The sequence below is a fragment of the Hippopotamus amphibius genome, chromosome 14, assembly GCF_030028045.1.
Source record: "Hippopotamus amphibius kiboko isolate mHipAmp2 chromosome 14, mHipAmp2.hap2, whole genome shotgun sequence".
Taxonomy (NCBI): domain Eukaryota; kingdom Metazoa; phylum Chordata; class Mammalia; order Artiodactyla; family Hippopotamidae; genus Hippopotamus; species Hippopotamus amphibius.
The window spans coordinates 68938414-68961729 of record NC_080199.1 but is presented as its reverse complement, the minus strand read 5'-3'; the positions used below and the strand labels follow the sequence as shown (position 1 = coordinate 68961729).

The 23316-nt window shown below is 36.1% G+C and overlaps 1 protein-coding gene across 4 annotated transcripts in view; it reads left to right on the top strand.

Annotated features, from left to right (window-relative positions):
• NBEA (neurobeachin) overlaps positions 1-23316 on the top strand; it is a 625442-nt gene that overhangs the window by 575641 nt on the left and 26485 nt on the right. For all 4 annotated transcript variants that reach the window (XM_057707391.1, XM_057707390.1, XM_057707389.1 and 1 more), the window contains one exon: positions 10246-10413. In XM_057707391.1, the coding sequence (XP_057563374.1) occupies positions 10246-10413 (168 nt within the window). The remainder of the gene's footprint in view (positions 1-10245; positions 10414-23316) is intronic.

Below are 23316 nucleotides of genomic sequence, written 5' to 3'. Positions count from 1 at the left end.
TCATAAGTTTTCCATGAATTCCATGAATACAACCCCTTTTTAAAAAATGGGCTTTTTTATTCAACAAGAAATGTTCATTCTGGACAATGAATGATTAGATAGGCATCAAATACATTCAGTAATAGATAATTCCTCATCCCTGTTTGAAACTTCAATTAATTAACTAGTTGCTTTTTCTATTTAAATGAAACGAGTGATTTTGTAATTTTTTGTTTGTTTTTGTTTTTTGGGTTTTTTTGTTTAAACAAATCAACCAATTGTTTCAACATCCTTATAAGAAGCAGGTGTTTGAAATATTTATTTTGTTTATGTATTTGGTCGTACCATGTCTTAGTTGCAGCAGGTGGGCTCTTCAGTTGTGGCATGCAAACTCTTAGTTGCGGCATGCATGCGGGACCTAGTTCCCTGACCAATGATCGAACCGTGGCCCCCGGGGTTGGGAGCGTGGAGTTTTAACCACTGCGCCACCAGGGAAGTCCTACAACACTTTTTAATATTATTTTGTAGCATTAAAAGTTTCTAACTTTATAGTGGCTGAGTAGCTCATACAGGATTTAGTGCTTATGAAATGGGTTTAGAGAAAATGTGCTCCAGTGTATTTATAATTTGGACTGGGATTATCTTCAGTTATTTGAAGGAGTTCTTTGTAATGAGCCTGAAGTATGAAATGAAAATGTCATATAGCCCAAAGAAATAACATTCACAGTGGTAAGAAAAGCCTTCAACTCTTGTGTGGATTAGTACTCTGTATCCATACAAAGCAGCATTCCCTCCTTCTTCTCTCAAGCTGTCATTAAGAAATTCAAGGCAGAGAAGACGAAAATAATGTTAAAAAAAGGGATGATATCATTGATTATAAATGATCAGTTTCATTATCCCATGCCAGCAATTAAAAAGTCATTTGATGCATTTGTAGAAGCCTTTTATGTGCTGACAACCTCATTAACTTTTCTTATTTCTAAAAATGAAACAACACTTTGATATTTTTAATGATGTATTTCTTTTAGTCCATTTTTTTTTTAGTTATAGACAACAATGTATATGATTGGTTAGAGTTGTTTGTATTTTGTAAATACAGTGACAGGGTTCGCATTTCACTGAAGAACTGTGAAATTCAAAATTTGGTCTCATTAGCAAACCTGGAAAAGTGATAGAGACACTCTTAGTAGACATTTCAATAAATTCTCAATGCATTGAGTTCATACATCAAGAATTGGCTTAATTTATCCACACGAAGCTAGGCTGATTGCAAGCGACTCACTCATGAAACATTAATAAAGCGCTGTGTTCGGTTCTAACATGATTATAATCTGACCTCCTCACAAAGGGCAGAAATAGAAAGTATCTCTGATAACATTACCCTAATGCTGGGTTCATCAATCATAATCTGCCCCTTTTTTTAATTTGTTTTAGAAGAAGGCCTTCCACGGATGTGCACTGCCAATCTCCCGGCCCTCCGCCCAGAGTGTTCCTGGTGCCGCGGGGCCAGGCGCAGACCCTTCTGTCTGCAGAGCAGGGCACAGCGCGCTGAGGCGGAGAGCACAGTGCCATGTGGTTTTGCTTTGACTGTATTACATCTTTTTTTTAGATTGACACTTTTTAAGGAAAACATCTCTTTTGTGATAGGTAAAAATTTGCATTTGGGGTGTATTGTACTAAAAAACACCTTGCTCAAAAACAAAGCTTAAGCAAATAGTATAACATAAGAATTGTTGGAAGTCTTTGGCAGCAACTTAAAATATTGAGGTAGAAAAAAATATATGTTGTGCTAGATATCTTGTGTGTGTGTCCTCCCTGCCACCTGTTAGCCAGGACACTCTGGACGAATAAGGCATCCCTATCTCTGGGAGCTTCAGCATCTTCCTTATCTCCATACATGGGGATGTGCTCACTACGTAAACCTGTATTGAGAGCCAGCTCTGAGTAAGGTATTATGGAAAACACAAAGAAGAGTTGCCCATGAATCCTGCTCTCAATAAGGCTAGAATAAAGCAGAGTAGTCCCTTCATTTACCCCAGTCACTACGGGCCTGTTACAGTCTTCATACTGCTCTTGGCTCTGGAGACCTAGGCATGAGCAACACAGCCAGTGGCCTTCCGGAGCTCACACTCTAGTCAGGAACCCACATAAGTAAACAGACAGCCTCGGTCAACACTCAATCAACAGGTAACTACTGAGTGTTGTAGGTGCTGTTTTACATGCTTGGAGTGTAGTACCAGTGAGCAGACAGACAGATCTCTGCCCTCATGGAGCTCACTTTTGATCAAAGAGAGACAGACTATAACAGAAATTAATAAGTTAAATATCTAGTATGTTAGCAGGTGATCAATACGGTGGAAAAAAGAAGTACAAGGCAAGGGGATCAGAAATACAGGGATGGATGGTCAGGATCCCTTCCTTGTGACGATGAGACTTGAACTAAGACCTGAAGGACATAAGAGAATGAAAGAGACTCTTCCCCTCTTAGGAGAAGAGCAGTGCAGGCAGAGGGAACATCCGAGCAAAGGTCCTGTGGCAGGGATGTGCTTGGCAAGGAAGCCAGTGAGCTGGGATAGGATAAACACGGGGCACACAGTAGGAGAAGAGGACTGAGTGGTAATGAGTCCAGATCACATATGACCTTGAAGGCCATTGAAAGCACTTCACACTTTTACTCTGAGTGAAACCCAGAGTTGTTGCAGTGCTTTAAGTAGAAGAGTTCTGCAGTTTTACGGTGCAGTGAAAGGATCACTCGGGCTACAGTGTTGGGAGTGAACTGTTGAGACACAGGGTCATGTCTGTTAGGAGGTATTATGAGAGATGATGATGGCTTGGACCAGCGTGGTAGCAGGGACGGTAGTAAGAAATTAATCAGTTCTGGATGTATTTTAAAGTTAGAACCAACAGTTTCCCTCTGCAACTTCCTAGTAGTGGCCTTTTCCCCTCAGATTTCTCTGATCCTACAGGGCCAGGTAAAGAGAGGGTGGGGGCCAAGTGTGCCGAGTGGTGATGGCTAGAGCAGCAGAGATGGGCCCACTACATTTTAGTAATTTCTTCTGGGAATGAGGTGGGGAATAACTCTAACATCGTCATATTCGAGTTTTAGCAGAAATTCGAGCAGCAGGAAAAGCCCAAGTCAACATGCTTACCTTCCACCAAACTGTGATCTTTTTGAGGACATGGCATACTTATCCATCTGTGTATTCTCCAAGGCTAGCACGTGACATGTGGTAGGTGGTCAGTAATTTGGGGCTGGAGAGAGATTAGAGTGTTCACCTTGATTATTTGCATTTCAGTGGGGTGCGCTCCTGGAGATCAGAGATTTTGTCTTGTTTCTCACAGTATCCCTGGGGCCTAGTACACTTCCTGGCATGTAAGAGGTGCTCCATATTGAATGAGTGAATGAATGATGAGTGAATGAATGAATTGAGGATCGATCCCTCTGTTTGAGATCCTCTTCCCTCAGGTGTCCTTGAAGTTCACTTACTCATTGTAGTCCTTAATTGTCACAAACTCAAGGAAGCCTTCTCTGACTGCCTCCTCTAAGTTAGCAATTCCCCTCCCCACCCATACATACCTCTTAACTTTCATTCCTGCCTCTCTCCTTTCCTTAGCATTTAATCACTTTCAGACATACTCTCTTGCTAATTATCTTACATTTTGTCAGTCTCTCCCTACTACAGTGTAAACCCTCTGATAGGGATTTTGGCTTCATTTATTCACTGCTGTGATCCTAGGATCCAGGAGAGTGTTTGGCACATAGCAAATGGTCCATCAATATTTGCTGAATGAATGAATGAATTTCCCACCCCCACCCTCACTTCCTGACATTTCTTTTCTTCCTTCTTCTTGTGACCAACACATCTTTCCCATTGCTTAAATAATCAACCAATAAATATTTACTAAATATTTATTATTTAATGCTGAGTTAGGAGCTATAGAAAATGTAAAACAAGCATTAGATATAGTCCCTATATTCAAAATGCTTAATTCTAATTGAGAATATAGTATGGCATGTTTGAAACAATTAAGTGTTAATTGCTAATAATCCCATTCCTTTGTCTAGCACTTTACAATTTGTACGCAAGTTGATTTTCACAAGTAAATTTGTACACATTATTGACTACATTAAGCAGGAGGGTACTGATGATAAGTGTCACAGAAATTCTTAGAAGGCTTCACAGACTGTGAGCTGGAGAACTCAGGAAACGAACAGTGGACTTGAGTGAGGATAGCTGGGACTTGAAAAAGAAGCAGCAGGATGAAATGCTTTCATCTTGAGGAGAAAGGAGCAACAAAGGTTCAGAGGTCATACCAGCTGCTGTGTGCCCAGGGCTGTAAATGGTGCCGCTGGAGCCAAGAATTTGTATCTAGAAGCCCAAAGAAATGGGGGGGAGGGGGGTCAACGTTTGAAAGGCCTTAGGGGTCAGGTAAAGTTTACACTGAATGTGTTATGCCAGGAGGAACCTTGGAAGATTTGAAGTAGAGGATGACAGTGAGAGCATGATGGTTTCAGAAGTCTGTTCCACCAGCAGGGTGCAAGCCCCAGAGTAGAGGAGGAGGTCAAAGTCTATTGCAGCAGCCCGCATGGAGAGCAGTGAGAGCTAAGAGTAGCATGGTGCTAGTGGGAATGGAGAATAAGCCACTATATTATACACCCAGGAAGCAATCAAGTAAGAGAATAATTTAAGCCCCCCAAAATAAACATTTACAACAACTATGTTACCTATATTTAAAATAATTGAATGTTTCACTGGGTAATAGCTATAACTTCAATCATGAAGAGAAGTCAGTGTAGACACTACAGAAGAAGCAGCAATATGATTTTCTAATTGTCCACTGGAATATATGCAACTCCATTTGGAGGATTTTTTCAATATCAGAAGCAGATTTTTAAGGCAATAAGAGAAAGGTCTTGGAAATGTTCTTGGTGTGGTCTAGAGGAGAGATAGGAATTCAGTATTCTTAAATAAAAGAATTCTGGAGAAAACAAAATTCTCTCCTCACAGTTAATTCCACTAGCCTAGTTTCCTTTTTCATAAGTTTCTGAGCTGCTTTGTCCTAAATCCACTAGAGAAAGAATTCTCTACAATCTAACACCCATGGGACAATATTGAAATTAGATATTAGATAACTATTATTCATCTAAGAGATACCCTCTCTGGTTTAAATCTCCCTCTTTATTTCCTTCCTCCCAGATCCCCAGGGTAGAATTATGGATTGGGAATTGGTTTATCTAGGTTTAAAGCAATTGCTTCTGCTTTTAGCTATGCAAGGAGAGGGTAAAGCAAGCTATTAAGACCATTATAACCCTAATAGCTTAGTAATCGAGTATTTCTTTCTGTTTTTTCAATTGTGTTTGCAATAAAATCTTGTTTCAAAGTCCAAGATGGGTTTGTGCATGAAAACATAGTTCTAAAAAGAACAAATAAGCGGATAGCATATATTTATTAACAGATTAATACCATTTAGAGTACAGTTAAGTCTCAGAGTCTGGCTTCAGCTTTAGATAGGTCTTTATGCTTTAATTATGTGATATCTAAAATTCAAGTCTTAGATATGCATTTGATTTAGAACCAGATTTAGCTTTTAAATGTTTTAACTGGATTTTCTTTTCTTTCTGCAGTGACTGGCAAGACAGAGTATCTGTTTAATCTACTACCTTATTGTTCCTTTGTCATTTAATTTTATAACCCTCCCCCCCCCCCCCCCGCAAAAAAAAAACCTTAGGCAAAATTGTTTTTTGATTGTTTGTTTGTTGACTCACTCTGCTACCTAACATATAGAATAAAATAGGGTAAGTAACTATAGACATAGAGTTTTTTTAATTTAATTAATGTAATAGATACCATGAACTAATAAGTTTTAAAACTGAGATGAAGTGGATGAATATCCAGAAAATATGAAATGTCAAAATTGGCACCAGAAGACTTATGAGCCTTAAAGAAATTTAAGTAGTAAATCTTCCCAGCCCCCAAAATACCCAAGGCCATATTATTTTACAGGTGAAGTCTACCAAATTTTCAAAAGATAAAGAATTCATTCTTATGCACATTATTCCAGAAAACACAATAAGCCATCCAGCTCATTTTGTGAGACTACCTTGATCTTGATTCCAAAGTAGTTAAAGGGAAGGAAAAGGAAAAAATAAATAAGGCTGTTTCATGTGTAGATATAAATACAGAAACTCTAAATAAAATGCTAACAACCCAACAGTTTTTAAAATATATATAAAGTGTGTGTGTGTGTGTGTGTTGACCCTTTTAAGGTCAGGAAAAAGACAGTGATGTTCCATGTCACCACTGTTGTTTAATATAGTTTTCAAGGTTGACAACAATTATACAAGAAAAATAAAGAAATTAACTAGGAAAAGTTGCCAGGAACACAATCAACTTATGAAAATCAATAGCATTTTTCTACATCATCAGTAACAGAGTTTAAAATATAATTTTTAAAATATTATAGTTGCATCAGAACTTATGAACTGCCTGGGAATTAACTTAACCAAGAATACCTATGTCCTTTTGGGTGAAAATATTAATTTTTAAATCTAATAAGGTACATAGAAAATGATCTGTATAAATAAAGAGACATTCTAAGACCTTGGATGGGAAAACCTAATATAAGTTTTCCCAAATTAATCTATAAATTTATTGGAATCCCAATCAAAATTATTTTGATGTATCTATACACTTATTGTAAAAGTTACAAGGAAGAGTAAAGGTCCACAAATAGCTGAGTTGACTATCAAAAGAATAAATCTGCCAGATATTAAGATATATGAGAAATAAAAATAACAATAGAAATAAAAGGTGCAAAGAGCTGGAGACATACACACATATCTAGATAGATAGATGATAGGAAGGTAGGTATGTAGATAGATGATAGATAAATGATAGATAGATGATAGATCGATAGATAGATGATAGGCGAGAAAGAAAGAAAAAAGAAGGGAGGAAGGGAAGAAGGGGAGGAGCGAACGAAGGAACGAAGGGAGGAAGGATTGTATTGCTTTTTCTAGGCAGAGTATTATATTATTTGTAAACAATAGCAGTTTTATATCTTTTTTTCAAATATATATTCACACACTAAAGATGACAGCACACATCACTGAGGAAAGGTGTGTTTGTTTAATAGATTGTATTAGAAAAACTAACTTACTATGTTAACAAAAATTATACTGGATCTCTGTGTAATACCACATATGTGTGAAAGTGGACTCAAGATAGATTAAACCAGTATATGAAAAGTAAAACCATGAATATAAAGTGAACACATCAAAATATAGAAAGTTATCTTTGTTATTTTAAACCAAAATCCCAGGATCATAAATGTAAAGGAAAAAAATTGGATTATCTCAAAATTAAGAATTTCTGTTCAACCAAGAGCGACATGCATAAAGTTAACAGATATGACATTTGGGAGGATGCATTTGCAGTGTTTAAAGCCAACAAACAACTATCGAAAACACACAAAGAACTTCTGCAAAGTAATGTAAAGACAGGAACCTCCATAAAAGAATGGGCAAAGAGCATGAACAGGAAATTTACTGCAGAAGAAACCCAGATGGCCAACAAGCATATTAAAAAGATGTCAAATTCCTCAGTCATCAGAGGAAGACACATTAGAACAACAAGATATTGTTTTGTATCTGTTACACAGGCTAATATTAAAAGCCTGGATAATACCAGCTGTCAATGGAGATGTGGCCGTGTAGAAACCCTCATGCACTGCTGAAGGGAGGGGAAACAGGGGCAGCCAGTCTGCACTGACTCAGACGCAGTTTATGCACATCTAGTGCAGGGACATATCAGTCCTACTCCAGATTATGAGTCCCAAAGAAATTCTCACAAAGAGCCAAACAGGGATGCAAAAGTGGACATTCATCACAGCATTGCGTCATGGCGAGTTAGAGGCAGTCTAGTGCTCAATACTGGGAGAGTTTGAGCAGCCACTGGAAGCAGTGGACTACCTATATATAGCCACAGAGGTACATACTAAAAAGCAAGGTTAAGTGAAAAAAGTAAGAAACAAAATGAAATCTGTAATCCTATTCCATTTTTATAAATCAGAAATACATATACACAAAAATACATTACATGAGTAGTGTTTTATAAAAACACATGCAAACCAAAGGAGAAACATTAAACACATTATAGACGTTGCCCATGGCAGAGGAAAATGAAAGTAGTGATTGGAGATAATAAATGTTTTAAAACTCAAATTAGTGAAAAATGATCATTCCTTCCAACCCTCATCATTGCATTAGGCATTTAGTTTGGTAATTGTTTTATTGGAATGGAATAAATTTCATTGAGCCTTTCTTTCCAAATATGTCTAGTGGTATCTATAAGATCGATTTGAAATGGTTGCTGCTGAGCTGATTAGGTGATTATGTTGGTAAGATCTTCCTTTAAATATTTCTGATTTCACTACTATTTTGAATTCCAGTGAACAGACTTGGGCAATAGCGAATTTATAATGAACTGCCACTTATTCATTTTATTTCATCCTTTCATTTATTGCACCATGCACTGAAAACATTACTGAATAGTTACCAACTTCTCATTTATACAAAATGACCAAACCAATATGATAGACATAGTCAATATAGAATTTTAACCAACACCTGTTTTGTATTTTAGTCCCTTTTCCTGTGTTCTAGTCTGAACTATTATGTCAAGATCAATGAGATACAGAGTATAGCAATTCTGTTTAGTTTTAGTATGGAAACTATCCTTTTATAAAATCTGTTTGTATTTCTGAATGAGAAACATCCACAATAACTGGTGTAAATAAAATACAAACCATTTTGAAAGGAATAAGTAAAAAGGGAGTTGGCAGGGAATAAGTTACTAGTTAAATGTGATCACGGGAAAAGTTGAAAAGTATCATTCAGATATTTTGTAGAATAAAAATATGAAATGATATAATTATCAGAGGGCTAATTTAAGAGGTCATTCATTAATTATGTGAATTCCAGGCTGATTTCAACACCTTTGAAATCAGGGACATGCAGCCAAAGAATGACTTCATTCATATATTTAGTTACAGCTGTAATTTCAAAAATTGTTTTCTGCAGCTTTGCATAGTTGAAATTTAAGAAGTTAGCTCTACAGCTTTTTCCTCATGCTGTTGAAATCAGCGTTGCCCTTAAAATCAGTAAGAAATTGATGATGCTTGAACGCAGGAAGTGAGAGGCATAGTGAGCTGCACTGTGATTGTCACTGCTTGTGCGTGCCACAGGTGTGACCAGAACTCCGTGCGTGCCTGCCTGCCAGGGCACTGCTAGGAAGTTTATGATGACTTCTTAGGAAATAAAAGGTCTCTTTTTTTCAGACTCTTTTTGGAGGCTTTGTATGGTCCCTGACTCTCAGTGATTTGCATTCATTTCCCACTAGCTAGCAAACATCTAAAATTACACAGTGGTTCCTAAACAGTGCAATAGCAGAGTTAATTCACAGCAGAAGGAAGGCGTTCCCTTTTAGAGTGTTAGAGGTAAATTTGAAGGCTTTAGGCAGGAAAATAAGTATGTATCAAAGTTTCTAATAAAACTTTAGCTTCAAACTAATATTTAAAAATTAGAAATGAAATTGTTGTAAATGGCATTAAAATAGGCATTTCAAATTACTTTCAAACATGATTGTGGGGACTTCCCAGGTGGCGCAGTGGTTAAGATTACGCCAGCAATGCAGGGGACATGGGTTTGATCCCTGATCCAGGAAGATCCTACCTGCCACAGAGCAACTAAGCCCATGCACCAGAACTGCTGAGCCTGTGCTCTATAGCCCACGAGCCACAGCTACTGAGCCCCCGAGCTGCAACTACTGAAGCCTGAGCACGGAGCCTGTGATCCGCAACAAGGGAAGCCATCACAATGAGAAGCCTGTGCACCACAACAAAGAGTAGTCCCCACTCGCCACAACTAGAGAGGAAACCCACATGCAACAACAGAGAGCCAACGCAGCCAAACAAACAAACAAATGAATGTCTTTTTTAAGAAATCTATTTAATATTAAAATTCACATCACATATACAGTGAAGCCAAGAGAACATTAAGTATTTTAGAAAGAAAATTTTCTTTTAGGTATTTGTTTTGTTAGAGGTTGTGTTTTGTCATTTCTAAGAATAGGTCTAATACATACAGATAAAATATAGGAATGCAAAGAACATATTCTACTTATTTATACAGAATATTTCAAAGTAAGAAAAAGGGAGATTTGCTAAATTTACCTGGTCTCTTGTTTCTTTCTTGACTGATTTCAGGCCCTGGAAAGTGAATTTGTTTCTTGCCAACTCCATCAGTGGATTGACCTTATATTTGGCTACAAGCAGCGAGGACCAGAAGCAGTCCGGGCTCTGAATGTTTTTCACTACTTAACCTACGAAGGCTCTGTGAACCTGGACAGTATCACTGACCCTGTACTGAGGGAGGTAGGTAATAAGTCGAATATTATTCTGAAAATTTCTGTCATCCCTTCAAAACAAATTTGGCTTCCATCTCTTTCAGTGTAAATTTCCTTTCAATGTAATTTTTTATGAAACATAGATTTTAGGTTCTTAACAAATGTGGAAAAGTGAGTGTTATATGTCAAAAATAATTAATGAGACCACCATGTAGTTCTTTTTTGAATTGCAGACATATACAGTGCACTTCAGTATCCCTATTCTATTTGTTTTATTTCAGCATCTTCATTAAAATACTTACTGCCTTATGTGTGTTATTAATTAATTAAACCTAGTTGAGTATTTATTTAAATATGAATAGTTCACATTAAAATTATCTGCCAGTATCTATTTTTTAATAAAAGCAAAATTTCAACCTTCCAGACAGAATACTCAAAAAATGCATCAATAAAATAGATAAGATTATAGTATTTTAATCCAGTATGTTCTCAGAAATGAATCAATAAAATAGATGAAGTTATAGTATTTTATTCCAGTATGTTCTCACCCTGAAATTTTATAGCTAACAGTTGGGTATTATATGCTATAGTATGTGTAAAAGTATTTTTTGTGAAAATGTTCATAAAATATATTATTTAAATCACTTCCACGTTGCACAAAATTATTTCAGATAGGTGAAGAGAGTGAAGATGCAACAGCTGCTAGATGAGTCTTGCTTCAAGGAAGCTGTATCCCAGTCTTCCATTCTACCAGATATCTGCCATCTGCTCTATGCAAAACAAGTAATCATTTCTACATTTCCAGTCAGTGGAATGCTTTTTTTATTTTTTTATTTTTAATTTTAGAGGTGGAAAACTTGTAGATTTAGGAAATAAAGCTCTAAAAGAAAAATTCGCATCCATAACATTATTTCTTATAGACTTCTATAAAAACAAAATGATTCCATTTGTATGGCTTCAAGCAGAGAAGAGGAAAGGGAAAAAAAGAATCTCACGACCATAGATCATTGGACACCTAGGGCTAAATATTTGGAGAACACGTTGTTGCAAGCATATTATTAGGTACAGTGTTATATTATGTTGTATGCACAAGGAAATGGGATTATTGCCTGAAGCTGGGAGAAGGAGATAGGGACAGAGAATGAATGAATGAGAGAGAAGCCAGATATTATAAAATTACTTGATGAAATAAGGGATTTTCTCTACAAAATAATCTGATTAGTTTGTACACAACTTAGGGATTCTAATTATGAGTTTAATTGTTCTGTTAACAATACAGCTTTGTTTAACACATGCCCAGTTTTATAAACGCCTTGCCAACTGTATTCTCCTTTCAGAACTAATACCTTTAGAATCAGAAAAAAAAGAAAGGAAATAATTGGAATAGCTTATCCTTTTATTCCAAGACCAATTCCAAATTGTTTTTGACTTTTAAATATCATAGACATTTTTGCTCCTGAATGTTTTAGAATACATTTTTGTCCATTATAACCTGCTATCCTTATAAAGAAAGTTGCAAGTTAATCCTCTTGGGCAAAACAAAAATATTTTAAGCATATGGTGCATAACGAAAGTGCAAGGCAGCATTAAAATTGACTGAAATTAGCAGATCTTTCATATTTAAATGAGAGTAAATAAAGAGGTGAATGAGAGAATAGAAAGAAAATGGAATTAGGATTGAGACTTTCTTTACATGGATGTAGTGTTTATTATTTGAATTCTATAAAAATACCTGTGTCTACAAAATAGCAAATCATTGTTTTGGACAGTAATAAAAACTATGTGTAATTGTCAAACTGTAGAAATTCCTAATGAAACATTAAAATGCATAATTTTCAAAAAAATTTGTTGGGGACGAGTGGTTCAGCCACAATGTTTATTATTATGTAGACAATCTGAACAATAATACATTATTGAGCCCCTCGTGGTGATGCAGACTGAGTGCCTTTCTTCAGGACTCTCCTTCCAGCACTCCCAGTCTGAGGGCATAACTGTTGAATACTGAGGTTCCATTAGGGAGACTCCCAGAGCCTTTCTGTGGCATGTATGTCCTCCTTCCCCAAGCCCCTCACCTGTCTCTCTCGTCCAAAAACTCTTCTGTCAGTTCTCAGAATACTAGGTGAGGGAGCGCATACCTGGAACACTGTTACCTTCCTTCAGCCAGGCAGCATGGGCTCAAGCACACACCAGCAGAGGCATTCACTTTGACCCAGTGGACCCGTGTCAGCTCAAGCCTGCTTAGAGAGATACTTTATCTCCTTAAGACCACTAGGGAACCACTTAGTACGTTGTAGACTTAACCAATTAAATGACCTTGCAAAGAATATGAGTTACTGTCTCTCTCCCCACTCCCCACCCTTACCTCCTCTACTCCATAACTAACAGAGTTCCACAAAAGAAGTTCTGCATTAACATTTAAGAACCTGCAAAGGATGAGACCCCACCTGAATCCTGTGAGCTTTCTAATGTGGCCAAGTCATTTAACGTCCCTCTACCTCCATTGCTGTCTCTGTAAAGGAGGAATAATACAGAACATATGTTAGCGTAAAAGCATCTAGCGTCTATTGTCACAAGAAAGAACCCTGTGGATAAGTAGAATGAAGTATAATGTAGTGATTATCTGGTGGTCATTTATGCCCCTTTACATTTACAGTTCCCCCTGTGAGGAGGTGCTCTTCAAGGCACACCACCTTCCATCAAAACATCAACATTGAGTTCTGGGAGGTCTGCCGTGTGGTGCTGTGACTTGAGAGAGTTGCTCTCACCTGAATGGTCGGACTTAGAGGCTCTTAGAAAGTAGTTTCAAAATCTTAAATCTTTTATTGAGCTCAATACATCCCTTTTATTTGATGTTTATCTTAGTATTTTTTAAATGTGAAGATTACTGTATTTCACAAAGATAAAACCAAAGGGAGATTACAGTTATCTTATACTAAACTCCAACTAGCCTAAGGAAGATGATTTTTTAATGCCTTAATCAAACACTGACTTAGAGGAGAAACATTTAATATACAAAAATCTACATATGTCACTTTTGTTAAAAAAAAAAAAGTATATCCCACAATCTGTCTAGAACTCTGAGCTTTGAAGTTAGTGCTAAAATTTGAGAAATAGCTTAAGGTTATTGATTCATTCTTCCTTGACAGGTGAAATCATGAAGCAGCACTAACCACAGCAATTATAGTATTAAAATGTCAAGAAATCAGAGGTCAGAATAACAGATAATTTTCTTCTGCACCTCAGATTTAAAATTGACATTCTTTGACAGCTTAGGATCTCTGGCTGAGAAAAATATGACAGCTTAACTTATTTTATACTTGTAAAGCAGTAATTGATAATAAACTTTATCATGACAGCCTCTGGGCAGAAACATGACAGAACAGTTCTGGTACAAAGCTCTTCATAATATGTAAACACTAGATCTGTTGGATATTAGATATTATTTAAATTGTCTTAAGTCTTAGCTTTTATCTTAATCTTCTAGACAGTTTATTCACAGATGAGCTCCTCTGACTATTTGAGCAGTATTTTTTAAGCATTATAATGAATATCTTTCTTATCCATTTTCACATGTTACTAAAAATTACGTGATTTGCTTTACATTTTTACTTAACAAATGATGGCCAAGAAGCTTCATCCTATGACCTTCTTGAGAAATAGGCTATTCTGGTTTGAAAGTGTCTGGTCCCATGGTTTTCTAAGTTCTTGCTACTCAAATATAGTCCATAGTGCAACAGTATCAGCATCACCTGGGAACTTGTTAGAACTTCAGACTCTACTCTCAGGCCTCCCCCACCCAGTAAATCAGAACATGCATTTAAGGAAATCCTTGGGTGACTTGTTTGAAACATTACAGCGTAAGAAGCACAGCTCTATTAATGGTGTGTTAGAGTAATCTGGAAAGTTTTTTCTTTTTTCTACAGAAGTAGAGAGAATGATATAATGAATCACTATGTACTTATCACCCAGTTTCAAAAATTTTAACTCTTATTTCACCTATATCCCCATCACCACCTACCTTTACTATTTTCAAATATACATGCCATATCCATCTAGCCCCATCCTTCCCTCTTCTCCTCCATCTAGAGGGTATCTCAGAATATCCAGGGAGAGGGTTCAAGCAGGTTTATTTTGAAGAAAGATTCCCTAGGAATTTTAAGATAACAGAACATCCACTTAGTTTTAGAAATGATATTCTTCTTACTTCCAAAATAATTCTTTAAAATGTAAGGGATTTTTAATGTGCATTTCCATTTTACTAGTTTAAACCGTAACGTTTTCTTTCTATTTTGTTTATGCTTTTGCATTTGTTAGAACTCTCAACTCAGTAAAACTTCCAGTAATTATAGGGAAAATTTTAAGGTAGCTTGAAGAAATCTTTATCAGCCCTTTTTTTTTGATCATTTGTTCTAATCACTTTCCTGAAATTACAAATCTTATCAATCTCTGAGAGTTCCAAAGGCACTAGAAGATTATGCCATAGTTAATAGTTGGTTAGTAGAGATTACAAATTAAATGCCACAAAAATTATTTACTGTACTCTTATGACGAGTAAAAAAATATTTTTTTCTAAAATTATTTTTAAAAATTATCACTTTTACAATCATGGATATAATTTCTCAAGCCTGTCTGCCTCAGAGTATGATTGTATGGTACCTCGCAGTCAACAAAAGATGATGGCAAGATGGAACATGGTTATATCACAATAGGTTATATCACAGCCCCAACATTATTATTTGAATGACATAAATGAGTCACTTTAATGTACCTTTATTTAACAACCTAAAATATGATAACAGAAATGATATCTAACTCATAGGACTGTATTTGAAGATCGTATGAGAAAAGATATGTGAAAATACTTTGTAAACTATAAAGCACTACATGGACGTTGATTATTACTACCCCAAAACATAATTAAATGAAGTATCTTGGAAGAATTTCTGTTTTAATAATTGATTTGTCTATATCACCATATCTATAGTCGACACTGCCAAACTGAAAAATGATTTAAATGACTTCTCTTTGACAGTGAGAAGTATACACATAAGCCTACCATAAAAGGCTATTTTGCTGGCAGATTATTAGAACACATGAGCCATGCGGCATTTATTTATTTATATATATACATACTCATTTATCTGTGCTGGGAATATCAAAACATTAAATACATTTTAATGTTACCAATGGTCATAAAAATGTGTTATTTTTAGCCTCATTTTCTGTTACTAATATTTCTTAATCTTAGACTATATTTCCTTCGTTTATCTCTTTCTTCGATCTGACAGAGATAACAAAGCATTCCTTTGGATCTGCTGTGGTGAAAATATGCCCATAGGAAGTAGAATAGATCACTTCAGTTTTCACTTTATTTTCTTGCTGAAACATTCCTTGCTACTACGGAGAACTGACATGATAGGGCTGTCAAGAACCAACAAGACAGATGTGTCTTTAACCAAAACAGCCACAGTGCTGGCTTTCCTAGAAGATGAACTCATACAATTTATAAAGAAAAAAATTAACCCACTTTTCACCTTAATGATGTAAATGAAGGTATTTATAGTGACAACATTGATGGCCTCTGCAACCGTTGCTTATTCTTTCTGTGAATTTGTTATCCCTAGTCTTTTCCTTCCCCCATTTCTGACTTCTTTCTTTGATCTGACGAGAGATATCAACACCCCCCGCCTGGATCGCTTGAGTGGGTTGTAGCACAGTCTTGTCTGTTTACGGGTGCCCTGATGCCTAACTGTCTTCAGATGAGGGAGGTTCGGGGTTCTCCTCCCGAGCAGTTATTCTGAGACGTGATGGCAACGCGTGAGCAACAAAAGGGCCGATAAAGACTTCTTAAAACCATCTTAATTTTCCCCCTATAATTACTAGAAGTTTTACTGAGCGAAAAACATTAACAAACCCAAAAGCTAAATGAAAATAGAAAGAAAAACCCTACATTTTAAATTATTGGAGTGAAAATACCAATTAGGTGTTTTTTACATTTAAAGAATCATTTTGGAAACAACAAGAATATTACGATCCCTAAAACTAATAAGAGTACAGGTTCAAATATATCTGTTAATGTGCTTCTCATCCACAGCCATAAAACATGCATTGAGATGATTCAGTGAATACAGTTTCTATATAGAAATTAGTATCAAGAAAATTGATGACACGTTTAATTTTGATAAGTGAATTAATCTTTAATTTAGGTTTATCTTTTCTCCTCCTAATTACTGCAATCCTTAGCTAGTCGATAGTCATCAGTCGTCCATAGTAAAAGCATAAATAATGCAGCTAGTCAAAGAGGGATGTGTGTCATTTATGTGAGATATGCTTCTTCTCCTCTTTGTGTTATTTTTATTGTGTAGTGCTGAGAAGTGCTAATATTGATTTTCAGAAATTAACAGCAGATGCTTTTATAAGCATCTAAAGTCATATTTTACACAAGAAAGAAGGGTGAAAATTGCAGCCTGCTGTTTGTAATAGAAATAGCTGGAAGGGATTTCTTTATCTTCTATTAACATAGAGATCAGTTATATTATACAGTTGTTACCTTAGCATAAATTAACAATTATTCAAACCATATTGCACGCTTCAATTTGTTGAAGTGGCTATTACTCAAGCTAAGTACCTAAACATTTCAGTTAGGTGTTTAGGACTCATTTTTAAGTGTTTTAAACATATTGATAATGAGCCTGTTTAAAGCCATTTGATCTCAGTATAGTATATCTAAATTATTGTTTCCCATTTATGTCAAAATCAAAGAAGAGCATTTTGTTCTGCCAAATACATGCAGTACTATTTTTAATTTGAATTTAGCTTAATAAAAGTGTGTGATTTCATTTTTTAATGTTTATACCAGCACCTGGTGAACCTTTGTCTTGATATCTTCCCACATACCAAAGAAATCTATTTCAGCTTTATTACTTTCTTTCCATGATCAGACACTCCAAGTGAACTTATTTCATGTAGTAAAGAAAGGTCACCACCTGTACTACTGCTTCTCTCCCTTCCTTATCCTCCACCACCACCTTCTCCTCAATCTCCTTCTCTCCTCCAGTTCCTAAAATCAGCCAGCATAGAGTTTGCTTTATTATAAATTTATTTACTGAGGGAGAATTTGGCAGGGGTACTGTACTGTTTCCTCTCAAACATCATTAAGCATTTCTGGGCTGAGTCTTCTGCTATGTACTATTGAATGATCGACCCTAAAGTGGGCAAAGAACCAAAAACCTGGAAGCATCCTTAAGAGATCATCTGCTAAAACCCTTGCTTCCAGGTAGGTCAGTCTCTAAATCATCCAGAACAGAATGTTTTAGTTATTTTCTTGAGGATTAACAAGTATAGACTGCAAAAAGACTCCGTGGCCTCCCCCAAGAAGCTTATAACAGTATTTATCCCCCAAATATTCTAACTCTTCAATGAAAATGTCTCTTGCTTGGATGTAATCACCTTTTGGTCAGTCCTACCTGGAAATGAAGCAAAAGCTAACCAGCATTTTTCTTATATATTATACCTTGAATACCAGTCCTAGTTGTGTCAATCAGAATCTCAGCACATTACGCTTTCAAAGGGATGAGGAAGACTCCAAAAAAGATATCCAAATGGTGAAGAGGAACAGGGAAAGATTCTCAACATCACTGATCATTAGGGGAATGCAAATCAAAACCCCAGTGAGGTACCACCTCACACCATTAGGTTGACTACTGTCAAACAAACAGAAAATAGCAAGTGTTGGCAAAGGATGTGGAGAAATTGGAACCCCTGTAGACTACTGTGAGAATGTAAACTGGTGCAGCCTCTCTGGAAAACAGTATGGAGGTTCCTCAAAAAATGGAAAAAGGGCCTACCATATGATCTAGCAATTTCACTCCTGGTTATATATCCAGAAGAATTGAAAGCAAGATTTCAAAGAAATATTTGTCCACCCATGTTCATAGGGGCATTATTCACAATAGCCAAAGGGTAGAAGCAACCCAGGGTCTATCAGCAGATGAATGGATTAAAAAAATATGGCCTACGCATATAATGGAATATTATTTGGCCTCAAAAAGGAAGGAAATTCTGACATTGTAACAGGGGTGAACCTTAAGGATGTTATGCTAATTGAAATAAGCCTGTCACAATAAGACCAATTACCATATGTTTTGGGTACTTAGAATAGTAAAAATCATAGAGACAGAAAGTAGAAGGGTGGTTTCTGGGGGCTGGGGGAAGATGACATGAACAGTTGTCTAATGGGTACAGAGTTTCAGTTTTTCAAGATAAAGAGAGTTCTAGAGATTGGTTGCACAATAATATGAATGTATTTAACACTGCTGAACTGTACACTTAAAAATGGTTAAGATGGTAAATTTTATGTTGTAAAATTTTATTTGGTAAATATTACCAAAATTTTAGCAGATTTTAAAAGGATAATGGAGAGTTTAATAACAGTCCTGTTTACAAACATATGAGACAGGATAAAGTGGATGACCAGGGCAGGCGAAGCCTCCAGAGGTTAACATCTGGGTACCGCACCTAGGCCTGAGAGTATAAGGGAAGGGGAGCTATTGCCAGAACGTGGCAGGAGAAGTGGCCCTGGGAAGGTGGTCGCCCAGCAGGATCTGTGGCCTTAGGTAGAAAAACGCAACCCAGCCACTGCCAAACTATGCCTTGGCAATGAGGGAACATAGAATAAATACTTCATCTTCCTATCTTTTGTCCTAACTTCTCAGTTGCTAAACCCAGTGGGAAGCCAGAGAGCAAGGGAGTGCCAGTGATGCAGTGCATGGAGACCATCTCTCAGGGGCAAGGATGCTAACCCAGCTCACGTCTGTGTTCCCGTGAGTTAGTCACCATTCTAGGAGGAGCAGACTTTTTTAAGGCATCCAGGGTAGGACAGCCACTACCTGCTACATTAAAATATATGTACTTTTTCTACCTGACTTGAATTATATTTAAGTAGGAAAATGAGTTAGCTTGCCACCAGTGGCACTGACCTAATATTTTTTTAAATGTTCTGGACAGAGCTTTTTCTACCTAGCGGAATGTTTTTTTCACTTTCATTTTTAAGTCAATTATGTAATATCCTTATAATTCATCATTCCAAGGAGGAACTAGGAATCAGCAGGAGGATGTCTCCTCTTTGTTTTTTTTAGGTTTATACCAAAAGAATAAAACCAAGCACTGAGGCACGTAAATGAGCAAATCAGAACCCCCTTCCTCAAATATCGTCTAACACAGTCTGATAGTTAAAGCAAATGTGGTTCTTTTTTACTTGAGTTACCAAATATTTGCTTAAATATTCTCATAATTTTGCTAGTGTAGGCTTAGCCTTAATGCAGTTGACTGTTAAAACAAAGGAAACATCTTGGTTCTTATATTTTGTAGTTTCTATGAAAAACTAGAAGCAGTTGAATATAAAATAGCATTTTAATTTTTTATATAGTTAAATGTTTATAAGGCAAGAAATAATAAAATGCAGATATTATTTGCTTGATTTATTTTGCTCCTGTTTTTCCAGCATTAAAAAGTAATGCTTTATATGATCTTGTTTTATTACAACAATAAACCAGAAGCAAAAGCTTATCAGTTAAAATACATTCTGCCATTAAGTAATCTTTCTTTTTATCATTTCAGACTTCTCAAATTTCCATATTTTTTCCTATTTGATATAGAATGGGTAGAATTGGAGGTAGAACAGAAGTGATAAAAATCACATATATATTTTTAATTATATGTCAAAGTTGTATTTTCTGGTCAAAGAAAAAAAATATCCACACTCAAGCATTAAAATAAAATCATTCTAAGTAAGAGCTGTACACAGAGATAAACACAATACTAAGGACATTTTTTGAAAATCTTTTTCTGTGTTCCCAAGCTTTTTCTTTTCTTTTCTTTTCTTTTTTTTTTTTTTTGTTTTCTGAAAATTGTCAATAATTGGTAATTTGGACATAGTCTGATATTTTGCATTGTGGATAGCATAGCCTGTAGTACTTTATAAAATGCTGATTTTTTTGGAAAACCGTTTGAAAGATTCTACAGACCAAGGGAAATGGATGAAATAGGTCATTTGACAGCCTACCTTATTAGCTTCCTCATACTGTCTCTCTCGTGGCACTTAGACCTGATGGCATTTCACCTGAAAGACAATACTAAATTACATTTGCAAAAAAAAAAGGCTAGAAGTTGTAAAGATTCTGTGGGAGAAAAATGTATCTGGGCTAAATTCACCTGCATTGAGGAAAAGAGGAGATTAATCAAAGTTTTTAGCTAGTGCCTACCAGGGAAGGTGTAAATAGATAACCAGTCTACACAAAGGGAAGGAGAAAGCACATTTGTTCACCTAATTTCTGTCTTTTAGAATATTCTGAATTTATCATTAATTTGGACATCGTTCTAAACTATGACTTAGCTGTCGCCACATCACTCTTACCTTGGCTGTGAAGTCTTTTGTATTAATAGGCTTACATATAACACACATGTACCACAGCATGTTCACTTCCTCTTCTGAGGATTTAATCTTCAACTTGTATCTTTGTTCAGAGAGGAGATAGAACTTTCTTGGAAAGGAAAGCAAGAAGGAAAACAAAAAGCAGTTAAGCAAGAGGTGCAGCAGGTCAAAGAAATGAGGCGTTTATCACTGCCATGGAGAACACTTATGGCCCCTTTGTGCAAATTTAAAAAGCCACCCTCTTTAGGAGGATGAATTACAAAAGGTGCTCCTTCCTCTGGCAATTGGGGTCGATTCTATCACTCATTTGCCTCCCAACTGGGCACCTTTGTACGTGGCATCAATGACACAGCCATAAATAGTACCCCTGACCTGTGGGGAAGATGACAGACTAGAGAGAGCTCCTTGAGAGTAAGTGGGGAAAAGGAGAGCTGGGTGAAGGCGTGGGAAATTTTGTAACTTGGCAGGTGGGTCCTGGAGGATTTTACAAAGCGAGTCGGACAAGACTAAGGAAGGGGACAACTGAGTTGTGTGTCATATGTGTGTATGAAATCTGAAAATCACATGTACTGTTCAGATGAACTTATATTGTTCTAAGCATAATTCAGTTCACGTTTTCTTCACTTCTCTGCCTTCCCCTGCAGAATTCCATGTTTTGGAACTTCCCCCAAGGAGTTTAAAAAAAAAAGTCTTTTTTTCCCCTCTAATTTTATAACCTACCTATTTCTTTTCTTTTTTTCAAATTGAAGTATAGTTGATTTACAATGTTGTGTTAGTTTCAAGTGTACAGCAAAGTGATCCAGTTATATATACATGTATATTCTTTTTCAGATTCTTTACCATTATAGGTTATTATAAGATATTGAATACAATTCCTGTGCTACACTGTAGGACCTTGTTTATTTTATATGTAGTAGTATGTATCCATTAATCCCAAACTCCTAATTTATCCCTCTTTCCCTTCGCCTACCTGTTATTTCTTGACAGATTTTAGCTGGGAACAAAAATAAATGCTAAATACATGGTGACTGCTCAATTAAATAGTCACAAAATAATTTTTATAAGAATAAGCAAGAATTGCTATAACAATTAAAATTTAAATCTCTTGACAAACTGTATCTCTGAAAAATTCCTGGTGAAGAAATAAAGTGGTATTCTTTGTATTATTATCAGACACAAATAAGTTTGATATGTAAGAGTTTCAGAATATCAGTACCCTTAAAGTCTACGTAGTGTAAATCATTGCTCTGTTTACAGCTTTGACCTTTGCATTCTGCATTCACAAATACTTATAAATACTCAAAATCAGCACAACCACTTTGGAGAACAATTTAGCAATAAAACTAAACATCCCTACCCTATGACTCAGCTATCCCATACGTAGGTATACACCCAGCAGAAATAGCTACTCACCTCCCTCAAAAGACATGGGCAAGAATTTTCTAAGCAGCTTTATTCATAATAACCTGGAACTGTTAACAAGCCACATGTCCATCAACAGGAGAATTGATATATTGTAGCAGATTAATACAATGGAATACTAAACAGAAAAAAAAAAAACCCCAAACTGTTGACACACAACAAGAAGAATGAATGTCACAGACATGTTAATCCCCCAAAAAAGGGTAGACAGAAAAATAAATAGTATACAATTCCATTCATCAGAAGTTCAGGAACAGAAAAAATAGTCAGTGGTGATAAACATCGAAACAGCGATTAGCTTGGCAGATGGTGAGGAGTGGGAATAACTGCCTTGGAGGGGAAAGAGGGAATCTGTATCCTTCCATGTAGCTCCTCTCCAGATCAAGATATGGAACCTTCCCATTCCATTCCAGAGCCCTCTGTCTTGATCTAGGTGGTGGTTATAAGGAGACTTACACACACACATACATTCATCAAGCTGTATACCTAAGATTAGTATACTTCATGAATTTATCTTTCTTAAACCTCAAAAAAATATAAATAGCAAATTCAGCAATTACAAAGTCCTAATGTTATTCTTTATGTATAAGCAGATCCGTATTTTTATGTTATCCCACCAAAGAGTTGTCCACCAGTGAACACATGGTCTTTCCTGTTTTGCACATCAGCAAAGGTTTTGTCAGTCACATTTGTGTTTTAAAATTTAGTGTTTAAAGCCTATTACTTATGTTAGATTTGTATAAAATACGTAAGACATAATAACACTGAGTATTACATGTAAAAGTTACTGTAACTCGTTGATTCCAAGACATACATCATTGTTGTATCTCAAACTCCAAACCACAGTGTGTCTTACTGTCATTGTTTAATTGGCAACATTTTTTACTTCTTCATAGTATATATAACAATGATGCTTCTAATAATGGATAACACCTTAGATTCAATGAAGTGAGTTAGTACAGACTAATTTCCCAAGGTTTACAACTCATGAACTCCCATATACAATGTTAGTTCATCCTTTCTTCACTGGAAAGTACAATAGATACATAAAGCAATAGTTTCTTGTAACACAACTAC